General features: G+C 36.5%; 1 protein-coding gene across 1 annotated transcript; it reads right to left on the bottom strand.

The window, feature by feature from the left end:
- Nucleotides 1–9955: 9955 nt before the first annotated feature.
- On the bottom strand, nucleotides 9956–11771 carry LOC107805531 (uncharacterized). Its single transcript, XM_075230012.1, has 3 exons — nucleotides 10967–11771; nucleotides 10263–10854; nucleotides 9956–10166 (listed from the first exon to the last, which is right to left on the bottom strand). The coding sequence occupies exons 1-3, from the start codon at nucleotides 11769–11771 to the stop codon at nucleotides 9956–9958; spliced, it is 1608 nt and encodes a 535-aa protein (XP_075086113.1).
- Between the last annotated feature and the right edge of the window lie 1517 nt (nucleotides 11772–13288).

The following is a 13288-nucleotide window of genomic DNA, read 5'->3' on the forward strand; positions in this document are numbered from 1 at the left end:
CGGTCCAAACTATAGTTCTAGAATTGTTGAAACGGTAATGCAAGATTCATTGAGAATGGTAAAGTTAGTGGGAGTGTTGAAAAATAAAGTATGGAAATAAGAGAGGTGAGAGTCAATGTTTTATTACCCACGAATGTGCCTACTTCCATACAAATACCAAATATTATTTCAGCTGTTGAATAACACTTTGACAACACCAAGCAATATTTGGATAAAACATTTTATGAAGAAACTAACTCACAAATATCTGACACAAATGAACCAAAAAAAATGCCATTAAGAAAATCTCAAAGAGTAATAAAATCGGCTATTTAAGATGATTACGTGATTTATTTGCAAGAGTCAGATTTTGACATTGGACTTAATAAGGATCCAGTTTCACTTTCAGAAGCCATAGAAAGTAATGAGTCTGATTAATGGATTGATGCCATGAAGGAAGAGTTAAAATATAATGATTCGACCAGTAGTTTTACTTTCTAGATCCTTGTTCCCCTAATTAAGACTCCCTGTATATTCTTTTACTGTTTTATGACTTGCGGGGATGGTTAGTTCGGGTTTGGAAGGGTTCGGGTTAAAATCGAAACACTTAGTTCCTTAATAATGTCTTAAAATGGTTAAGTTTGACTTGAGTCAACATTTTGAGTAAACGACCCCGGAATCGGGATTTGACGGTCCCAATAGATTTGTATGATGATTTTGGACTTGAGTGTATGTTACGGGTTATGGATGACCCGGGAGCGTTTCGGCATTTAATAGTGGAAGTTGGCGCATTAAAGATTTTCAAGTTCTTTAAGTTTGGTTTGGAGTAGGTTTTGCTGTTATCGAGGTTTGTTTGGGATTCCGAGCCTAGGAATAGTTATGTACGGTGATTTATGACTTGCACGCAAAATTTGGTGTCATTCCGAGTAGTTTATGTATGATTCGGCGCGTTCGGAGTAAGTTGGAAGAATTTGAAGTTCATTAGTTGATTTGATTTGGTTTGGGGTGCGATTCTTAGTTTTGATATTGTTTTACGCGTTCTGAGGGTTCGAGCGAGTACGTTTTATGTTTACAAACTTGTTGGTATGTTTGGACGGGGACCCGGGGGCCTCGGGTGCTATTCGGACGATGTGTGGAACATGTTTGAACTTGGAAGAATGGCTGAAACAACAGGGGTTCTGGTGCATTCGCACTTGCAAAGAATTGGCCGCAGGTGCAAGCTCACAGTAGCGAGCCAATGACCACATGTGCGAGCTCGCAGTAGCGAACCAATGACCACAGAAGTGGCCTGGCGGGGGCTGGCCAGTGGTCGCAAAAGCGGAGAAGGTACCGTACATGCAAACTCGCAGGTGCGAGCAATGCGATCGCAGAAGCGGAAAGATGCCAGCCAGCTGGGTTCGTAAGTGCGACCCACTTTTCCGCAGAATTGAGGCTTTGTCCGTAGAACTGAGAATGGCTGTCCTGGGCAAGGTCCGCACCTGCGATGATTTGTCCGCAGAAGCGGAGCCGCAGGTGCGACTATTTTGTCGCGGGTGCGAAAATCGCTGGGGCAGTAGGTGCATTTATATCGGACTTAGGTGGGTTTTTATCTCATTTTCACTTGGAGTGGTCGATTGAGGAGCTCTTGGAGAGACTATAATCATGAGGTAAGTAATTACTACTTAATATGAGTTTAATACCCGAATTTTGGGTAGATTCTTAACATGTAAATCGTAGAAATTATAGGTTAGTTGAAAAAAACTAGGTTTTAATAAAAAAATAGATTAAACCACGAAAATGATTATAGAATTGGGTAAAAATTGCACATCTGAGTTAGTAAGGTTATGGGTAACATTTATCTTCGAAAATGTTCGAGAATTCGGGCACGTGTCCCTGGGGGTAAATTTTAGGAATATTCCAATTTGGGTTAGGTAATTACTCTAGGGGCTAAATTATGAACTTTTGAGCATATATTGATTAATTTATATAATATTTGGCTAGTTTCGGATTGTTCAGCACAGACTTGAGGCTTTAGAGTGAATTTGTGGGCCGGAAGGCGAGCTTTGGGACGAGGTAAGTCTCTTGCGTAACCTTATAAGAGGGAATTTACCCCATAGGTATTTTAAATTACTATTTGCTTCTAATTGTGGATGCTACGTATGCAAGAAGTGACGAGAGTCCGTGCATAACTACAAATCATGCTTATGTCTAGGTAGTTTTAGGACCCTATCATGAAATTACTTGTATTGTTTGCACTCTACTTGATAATTTAAGTGCTTAAATTATATAGAAATTTGATAAAGGATTCGTAAAGACCGAACTTCACTTACTTTATGTTTTGGCGAGTTACTTGACCGTTGATAGAAATTGTGCCTCTTTGTGTATTAGTCTTGTAATAACCGTTAGATCGGATGTTCGTAGAGTATCCTCTCTTCTTGTGGAGCGGGCCGAATGCCTTGGCAGTATAATAGATGCATCTATGGTTTATGTCGGTTGACCTTCGGCAGTGTACACATTATTCTGGATCGGACCATACGACCTCGACGTAAATCGTGCGTGATAATGCTCAGAGTCCGATTACACTTGATATTATTTTTATGACTTGAGAAATTGTAATTTACTTGATGACCCATAATTGTTGAAGTTAGTATGTGTTAGTGGAGATTTTAAATTGACTTTTAGTTAAAAAATCACTTATTTATTGTTTGTTATTGTGATATTATTATTATTGATGTATTCCATGCCTATTTAGAATTTCCGTATTTTATTTATTGGCCCATAGTAAGTGTCGATGTCGACCCCTCGTCACTACTTCTTAGAGGTTAGACTGGATACTTACTGAGTACATGTTGTTTATATACTCACGCTACACTTCTGCACTAATCGTGCAGGATCTAAGGCAGGCGCATCTGGCAGCCATTTAGGCGCACACCCCCGTTACCCCGAGGCATAATGGCGAGCTTCTCTCTGAGTCCGTTCTGCAACACCCACAATATCTCTTTTGTATTTACTTTCTGTCTATCTTATTTCAGATAGTAGCATAGGTGTTTTGTATATTCTACTAGTTACGCATACACTTGTGATACCTGGTTTTGGGAACATTCTAGTAGACACTTTATGGTTTGAGTATTTATTTCACTGTATTTACTCTCTTATTAGTTTATGCTTTACCTTACTATAATTTCTCGTTATTCATTTACTTAATAAATAAAAATCAACTACTTTAAAATTATTAAAAAAGAACAAATACATGACTAGTTCACCATTGGACGCCATCACAGCCTATTGGGGAAATTGGGTCATGATATAAAATCCATGGAATATAATAAAGTCCGGGATCTCGTTGAATTGCCAGAAAATTCTAAAAGAATCGGGTGTAGATGGGTCTTTAAGACCAAACGCAATTCAAATGCAAATATTGAATGACATAAAGCTAGACTTGTTGCCAAGGGTTATACTCAGAAATGAGGCATTGATTATAAAGAGACCTTTTCAGTGGAGGAGCCACGTGCACCAAAGAGGTGTCAACTGGCACCCCTTCGCGGGAATATTACACTGTATAGCTCGGTAAGATTTATTAAAATAGGTATATATACTATATAATGACACCTCTTGACTTTTTTTTACTTTATTTCTTTATATTTTGACTCCCCTTAATGAAAATCATGGCTCCGCCACAGGACCTTTTCACTAGTCTCAAAGAAAGACTCGTTAAGAATTATTATGGCTTTGGTGGCTTATTATGATTTAGAATTACACCAAATGGATGTGAAAACTGCCTTTCTTATTGGAAACCTCGAGGAGGAAGTTTATATGGACCAACCAGAGGGTTTCGAAACTAAAGGAATGGTGTGTAAGCTAAAGAAGTCAATATATGGACTCAAACAAGCCTCACGACAATGGTATATAAAGTTTAATGATACCATAACATCTTTTGGATTTGTGAAAAGTACCATTGATCGGTGTATATACCAAAAGATCAGTGGGAGAAATTTTATATTTTTAGTCCTATATATTGATGATATTATACTTGTTGCTGAAGATTTAGGCGTATTGCGTTATACTAAAGAATTTCTCTCTAAGAATTTTGAAATGAAAGATATGGGTGAGGCATCCTATGTGATAGGAATAGAAATATTTCATGATAAATCACAGAGATTATTAGGATTGTCTCAAAAAGTCTATATCGAAAGAGTTCTAGAGAGATTTAATATGAACAATTGTTCAGCAGGAATTGTTCTAATTCAAAAAGGGGACAAATTTAGTCTCATGCAATGCCCTAAGAATGATGTCGAATGAAAAGAAATGGAATCAATTTCTTACTCTTCTATTGTTGGTAGTCTGATGTATGCTCAGACTTGCACAAGACCGGATATTAGTTTTGCGGTCGGAATGCTGGGAAGATATCAGAGTAACCCAGGAATTGATCACTGAAAAGCTGCAAAGAAAGTCTTGAGGTACCTGAAAGGAACGAATAATTAAATGCTCATGTATAGGAGATCCAAGCATTTGAAAGTTGTTGGACACTCAGATTCAGATTTCACCGGAGATTTTAAGTTGACTTTTAGTTAAAAAAATCACTTATTTATTGTTTGTTATTGTGATATTATTATTATTAATGTATTCCATGCCTATTTAGAATTTTCGTATTTTATTTATTGGCCCATAGTAAGTGTCGATGTCGACCCCTCGTCACTACTTCTTAGAGGTTAGACTGGATACTTACTGAGTACATGTTGTTTATGTACTCACGCTACACTTCTGCACTAATCGTGCAGGATCTAAGGCAGGCGCATCTGGCAGCCATTTAGGCGCACACCCCCGTTACCCCAAGGCATAATGGCGAGCTTCTCTCTGAGTCCGTTCTGCAACACCCACAATATCTCTTTTGTATTTACTTTCTGTCTATCTTATTTCAGATAGTAGCATAGTTATTTTGTATATTCTACTAGTTGTGCATACACTTGTGACATCGAGTTTTGGGAACATTCTAGTAGAAACTTTATGGTTTGAGTATTTATTTCACTGTATTTACTCTCTCATTAGTTTATGCTTTACCTTACTATAATTTCTCGCTATTCATTTACTTAATAAATAAAAATCAACTACTTTAAAATTATTAAAAAGAAACAAATACATGACTAGTTCACTGTTGGCTTGCCTAGCGGCGACGTTGGGCGCCATCACGGCCTATTGGAAAAATTGGATCGTGACAACTTGGTATCAGAGCACTAGGTTCACGTAGGTCTTAGAAGTCATGAGCAGTCCCAATAGAGTCTTGCGGATCGGTGTGGAGACGTCCGTACTTAACTTCGAGAGGCTATAGGATGTTAGGAAACTACTCTTTCTTCATCTCCTATCGTGCAATTGATGTTATGCTAAGTATATTTCTCTTATTCTCTCACAGATGGTGAAAACGCGCGTGGCAGATATACTCGATTGTGGAGGAGTTATTCCCCTTCTTTCTAGAGGCCGAGGCAGAGACCGAGGGAGGGCTCCAACTTGTGCTAGAGGACGCGGGCGTCCTAGAGTTGCCCCAGTTGCGCCACCAGTGGATCCAGTGGAGGATCTTGTTATAACACTCCGTAAATTCAGACTAGGTAAGGACATGTTAAATGAGTATTAATGTGACATCTTAGACATATGATGTCTTATCGGGATGAGTATGGGTCAAAAGAGTTGTTTTGAAATCAAGACGGAGAGTAAGGTACATAAGATTCAATAAAATCGACTAAGTTTATAGTAGGTCTGTATTCTAGAAGGATTTCGTGATAATACGTTTGGAATTTTGGAAACCCTAAAGCATGAAAGTTGTATCCCTTTGAAATAGCTTGCCAATGATATATTGTGGAGACCAAACGAATTTCTGAGTAAAACGTTATGTACGTTTTACTGTACAATGTGTAGTATGCGCGCCTAGGTGTACGCCCGGATGGTCCCGTGCACATCCGCACACTTATGGCAGTGATACTGCCTTTATGCACGTTAGGTGCGCGGGAGCGCATCTGGGGGGTCATTTTTAAAGCCCTACTTCGTCCCTCATACCCCAAAATACAAAAACTTACTCTAGAAAGGGGAGCTCTCAAGAACCTAACCTCCCCTAAGGTCCCTTCACCATCCAAAGTGAGTTCTAATGGTGACTCTAAGTTAATTTCAATTCTTCAACACCTTATTAACATGTATAAACCCTTCAAATTATTAGATATTGGATTGGGACATCATTGTTGAGAAAAGAAACTCTAGGACTCGAATTTAAGAGGATTGAACATCAAAAAAGTAATATTTTCACCCTCTACTTGATTATAATATTGGATTAATAACTATAGACTGTATTTCATAGGAGATGAGTTGATGGGTTTGACAGAAAAGCATGAACGATTATAGGTTTGAGTTGTTGATTATTGATTATTGGTTAAAGGTGTTATTTATCTTATGGGTGATGAAGAATTATGTTGATTATAACCATTTGAGATTTTAGAATTTATCTAGGAGCAAGAGAATGGGTTATGGGGTTTAGAAACACCATTAATAAGGATTATGAAGCTTTATACCCACCAAGTTTTGATAAAATTAAGGGTGGGCATAAAAATCGAGAAACGGAGAAACTGGACCGAACCGAACTACTTCGGTTCTTCAGTTTCGGTTCTTTGGTTTTCGGTACGGCCTTCGGTATTAAAATATCGGTATTTCGGTTCTTCGATTCGGTCTTCGGTATTAGGGTATCAAAATTTTGGTATACCGAAATACCAAACTTTTTTAGTATGCATATTAAATAGCCTAATTTTAATTTGAGTCCAACCCATAACTCAAACTCTAAGTCTCATATTTGTACCCAAATAACCTCTTAAGACTTATAGCCTAATTTATGTTTTATGTGCTTTGATTTAAAGACATATGAATGCTGCTTTAGTAGTGCCCAATGACAAGGTTTAACTGTTTAAGACTTATAATTGCTGCTTTGATTGCTCACCACTCACCATTATTTTGTATGTGCTTTACTACTGAAAATGCTTTAAAAGTAAGTCACCACTAAAAGACTTATTATTTTTATATTCTTTGGTTTAAGTCCTTATATTTATTTATAGGTTAGAGTAACTATTTTGTTTTTGTTTAAGGAATATTATTGTTTAACAGATGTAGAAATCTTTATTTGTTTGAGTTTGAGCCTCTGTTTTGTATGTGCTTCACCAGAGTTATGTGGGCATTAATGTATTGCTTCAGTTTAGAGTCTTAAGTGGCATTACTTCATATAACCGAACTGTAAAAATCACTAGGCTTGATATTTGACAATGGCACACTTAATTGTTAATATCTCATCCTTTTTCTATAGAGGAAAGCAATTGAAGTGGCTGGGATTGAACAAGAAAATGAAGAAATTTCATTTTCTTTTAGTTTATCAAAATACATTGATATTACTGTATTTTAGTAAAGTACTAAAATAAAACTTGAGAAATATTTACATAAACTAAACTATCGCTTCACGATTATCCCCATCATCGCAATCAGCTACGACCATATTGTCATATTGTCCATATTCTTGTATGCATAACTCCGAACCGAATAAGAAATACCAAACCGTATCGAAACCATACCGAATCGAACATGAAATACCGAACCGTACCGAACTAATTATGGTACGGTATTTTGCATATACAATTGATAAACCGAATATCGAAATACCAAATCGAAGTTCTTACATACCGAACCGAAGTACCAAATGTCTACCCCTAGATAAAATGCTTAAGTGACCAAACATGAGTATTATTGCTAATATGAAATCCCTTTGACTTGTATTGATATAGATTAAAGTTGAAAGGGTTGACAACCATTGTATTACGCTCAAGAGCAAGAAGTTAAGGTATGTAAGGCTAACTCTCTACGTTTGGGAATGTTTATGGTTCTCCTTACTTCTCATTCTTATGACTATTACATATTTCCTCAGAAAGTAATTATGCCTCAGTTCCATGAATAGTTGTAGAACTTCTATTCTCTAGATGATATGGTTTCATAATTCATTCAATATCCCATGAGTCTGAGTTATGACAGATCATTTTATTATGAATACATATTCCAGTCGAGTTATATTCAGCATTTCAGTATCATGTAACCCAGTAGAGTTTGGTATTTTAGTATCATATATTACAGTATGATTCTCAGTTCCTTATTTTAAATCCTGAATGTTGAACACCTGTATTTGGGCCTAAGGCCGTAGTTCATGCTTTATGCATATTTGGGCCCGAGGTCGTAATTTATGCTTTATGCATCTTTAGGCGTGAGGTCGTAGTTATTTATTCATATACTTGGGCCCGAGGCCGTAGCTTGTGCACATATATATTGTTCCTGAGGCCGTAATTTATCAGATAAACAGGTTGTTCATCATTCAGAAGAGGGAGTATTCATATTCTTACTTCCTTTTTTCAGTTATGAGTTATCAATTATCATTTCAGTTATCAGTTATCAATGAAGTTTCAGTTTCAGCAGTTATAATTTTAGTTAGTTATTTGTTCTCTATTATCAACTTAATTTCAGTTTCAGTAGTTATCATTCTAGTTAGTTATCTGTTCTCTATTATCAGCTCAATTTCAATTTCAACATTTATAGTTTTTTCTTTCAGTTGCTTTATATACCAGTGCAATTCAAATGTACTGGCGTCCCTTTTGCCCGGGGCCTACATCTCACGATACATGCAATGATTTACAGGTAGTTGATGATTCAGAGCACTAGGATTCTCGTACCAGCCATTTGGTGAGCCTTAGTTCTTTTGGGGCATTATCATTACTTTAGAGTCTTTTAGTATTTTTAGACAGTCAGTGTTTTCAGTACTTTATTAGGAGCTTTATAGACTAGAGTAATAGTTGGACAAAGTCGCATGCTTTTCATATTAAGCTATGTTGGCTACAAATATGTTTCAGAATTGTATTAGTATTTCCACAGTTTGATTTATATCATCCAGATCTTAAGTATATCAATATGTGTTAGTTTATCTTCTGCATTCAGTATGTTATGATATCACATGTTGATTCAGCCAGCCAATTAGTTCGCTCGGTCGCATGTAGTCAGGCACCGAGTGCCGTGTTACATCCTGGCCCAGGTTCGGGGTCTGACACCTATTATTGAGGAGCATGGCAAGGTGCCTTCAGCGGAGCCGACCCCAACGGATTTCATGTCCGCATCAGGATTCCAGGAGGTCATGGGCCATATGTTGCGGTTCATGGATTCTATGACGCAGGCTGGTTTATTTCCAGCAGACCTAGACACATCTCAAGCGAAAGGGGGAGCATAGACCCCGACCCCTCATGCTCCAGGACATCCATCTGTCATATATCAAATCCCGGGTACACTACCCATAGGCGAAGCTCAGCCAATTGTAGCGGCTATACCAGAGCCCAGACCAGCCACGGCCGGCGAGCCATAGAAGCTATTAGATAGATGGACTAGGCTACATCCTCCTACCTTTAGAGGTGAGCGACATGAGGACCTTCAGGACTCAGAGGCGGATCCAGAAATTTAACTTTATGGGTTCAAGATTTAGACTCTAGGATATACCTCAAGGTACTATACAATAATAACTGAATGAAATACGAACAATGATATTTAATATATATGTAACAAGTATCGAACCATCTAACATAATATATATTCAATAAATATCACCATTACAATTGTACCCGACAGGTTGTCATGTTTTAAAAACGATCAATAATCGCATCATTAGGTACACTTTCAAATACTTCATCTTCTATATAATAAACTAAACAGTCATTCAAAAATTCATCACCAATTCTGCTACGCAAGTCATTTTTGATGTACTTTATTGAAGAAAAAGCTCTTTCTACCGTTGCAGTAGCGACATGCAATATCAGACTTAACTTCACAAGCAAAAACACAAGTCTCCAAGTCTTGTACAAATCTATTTCAACTAGTGTTTCTGAAAGATCTCTAAGTCCTTTCAAGTTAGAGAAATCATTGTCTTCTTTCACAAAGAGAATATAGTCTTTCACAAGTTAGAGAAATCATTGTCTTCTTTCACAAAGAGAATATAGTTATCAAGCTCGTAACTGAGATCTTCAAGTTTTGAACCACTAAACTCATGAGGATAAAGTGTAGCAAGTTTCATAATTCTGTCTTTATCATAATTTGCAAAAGAATTATCCGGACTCAAACTAGCTATACCAAGAAGTAGATTACTATTCACTGCATCAAAATGACTGTTAAGCTCCGAAAGTTACAAATCAATAACAGTATTAAAAATTTCGACATGCAAATGATGAGAATATGTAACACTTGAACTCCTACGCTTTGACTTTCCAAGATGATAGTTCTTATCCATTTCAGGGATCACAATATCATGCTTGGAACAAAATGAAGAGGCGTTATCTATCAAAGATTCCCATTTAAATTCTCTCATCACTTGCAATTGCCTCTTGGCGAAACCAACAAGCTTCATAGCATTTACAATATCCTGATCTTTTCTTTGCAAAGCTATATTCAAATCATTTATGATTGCTAATAATTTTAACATCAAATGCATCATATGCACAAACTCAAAAGATCTTATGTCATTCACTAGACTTTTTGTCACTGATCTCTCGAGATAATTTGCACCCTCACTTGCAAGAAACTCAAGTACATTAATGATTGACGAGAATAATGCAATAAAGTTACACACTGTCTTAAAATGAGAACCCCATCGGGTATCACCTGGCCTTTGGAGTCCAAGTTCTTGATTTAGTCCACTTCCTGTATGAACTTCACCAAGCACTTGTAGCTCCTCTAGTTGTTTTGCCTGATCCTCTCGTAGCATATCCCTACGCTTAAAAGAACTTCCAATAATATTAAAGACATTAGCAACAATATCAAAAAAATGATCTACATCATAATATTTTTTTGCAACGGCTACAAGAGTCAATTGCAATTGATGGGCAAAGCAATGTATACAATATGCCGAAGGATTATCTTTCAGAACTAAAGTTTTAAGACCACTAATTTCTCCTTACACCATCATAACCTTGTCCCCGTATTTGAGATGGACTCAATGAGTGCTCTAAAAACAAATCATTGATTGCTTTTTGTAATGACGATGAAGTTGTTTTTTTAACATGAACAATACTAAGGAATCGCTCAATAAGTTTTCCCTTTTTGTTGACATACCGCAGAACAAGAGCCATTTGTTCCTTATGAGAGACGTCCTTAGATTCATCAACCAAAATTTCAAAGTAATCTCTATTTAAATCGTCAACTATTGCTTTAATTATTTCTTTCGCACAAGCATTCACGATCTCTTTTTGGATATTTGGAGCAATCATCATGTTATTTTGTGGAGCACTTTGTAGCACAACTTTTTTCACTTCATCATCCCTATCTGCATACCATTGTAAGAGTTCTACAAAGTTTTCTCTTTTAGTAGAAGTTTCACCTTCATCATGGCCCCGGAAAGACATTCCTTGTTTTAAAAGAAATCTTGCCACATCAATCGAAGCATTCAACAGAACTCGATAATCACTTTTAATTTTTTTGGATTGCTTGTCCAAAGAGATTAGAATTGATTGTTCTTGATTAATTAAATCTCTCATCATCTTAAAACACCGATTGTGAAGACTATTCACCTCTCCAATATATGCGTTAAGCCTTTCTGTAGCTTTATTCCAAATTCTAAAACCACTCTTTGTGAAAGAATTCCCAACTTTTCCATGTCCTCCATGCTCATTTTTAAAGAAGTAACAACATAAGCAAAATGCTGCATCAACTTTAACACTATATTCTAACCATCCAGAGTATGAAGTGTTAAACCATTCAAGATTAAATTGACTCATAAATCCACCAAAATCTCTTTTTGGAAAACTATAATTACGAGGTTGACAAGGTCCTTGTTGAATATAATATCTCCTCACTCGGTCAGGTAAATTCGGAGGATACTCTGAAATTTACTTTCTTTCTGCGGGATCAGGTTCAAGATTCAAATTCAATATTTTCTCTTTGTTTGATCCTGCCAAAGGATTGATATTGTCGTGAATAATTGGACTTGGAGAAGAACTCGGCGTAGGAAGACTAGAACCAGAACCAGAACTTTGAGGAGTTGGAATAGCCTTGAAATATTTCGTGATCATATCCACCCTCACTAAAAAAATCCTAAAAATCACAAAAAATAAATTACACTTCAAGGTGTAATTGAAACTTAATCTAACCAAATCGATATTTCAACAACTTAAGTACTTATGAAGTTGGAGTTAATATGATACAATATCTAATTTCTTCAGCACAACAAGAATGGAGTTATTACCTAGGCTTAACTGTCATAGCATGTGCACTCACGAACTTTCTGTTTCAAATTCTTAGAGAGTCGTCCAAAATAAAAGAAAAGAAAAGAAAAGTAAGATTAGTTTAGGAAAGGATTGACTAGTAATTAATATGATATAAAAAGTTAAATTTATCCTTAAAACTCAAATATTGAAGCACAAAACAAATCATAGCAGTTTATCACTAAAATTCACTATCTGTGAGCTAAACATGAGTTTACCAGTTAAAATAAATGAATCCAAAAGAAAGTCTTTAATTAGTGAAGTAATAGAGTAAAACATTTGACCTGTTTCTTATATGGAACCGAAATGCAAGAACCAAGAACACCAGGGGCGAATCTTGTAACTTATAATTAATAAATATTATTGCATTATTATTGAGAAAGAGCAATAGAGGCATACCAGCAAAACTAAAGAAGAGGATTGATTGCAGTTTATGTCCAAGAAGAACTGAAGAAGAGCCTTTGCTTTGATTCTTTTGAAACCCTAGCTTTAAAAATTTGGGAACCGTGAACCTTCTGAAAAATAAAAGGTTTTGATCTCTTAAAGTTTTGTGAAGACCAACTTTTTTATAATTATTAAAAAGCCCCACAAGTTAATGAAGTACACATTAAAAAATAAAATTAATTAGGTGGGTCCTCGTCTTTTAAGGATAAGAAACGAACCTCTTTAAATGGGAAGGGGCAAAAAAAGCCCATAAGTAACAAAGAAGTCAAATAGTAACTCAAATAAAATTGCAATAAAAATTGTGTACACAGAGATTTGAACTCCAGTCTTCCCTGCAATAAGCGGAACTTTGCCCATCAGTTTTACCACTAAACCCATAGCCTCATTTAGTCTATGGGTTCAAACACTAATATATGATCATATTTTAGTAATTTGCACAGTATATTCCCGGGTTCTGTCGAAAGTTATGGGTTCAATTGAACCCGTATCAATAGCGCTAGATCCGTCCCTGCCAGGCCTTTATTGATTGTTGCAGGGACAGACTGCACAGCATGAGGATATTGGAGTCCCATGGGATGGACTTTACC

This window comes from Nicotiana tabacum, chromosome 14, assembly GCF_000715075.1.
Source record: "Nicotiana tabacum cultivar K326 chromosome 14, ASM71507v2, whole genome shotgun sequence".
Taxonomy (NCBI): Eukaryota; Viridiplantae; Streptophyta; class Magnoliopsida; order Solanales; family Solanaceae; genus Nicotiana; species Nicotiana tabacum.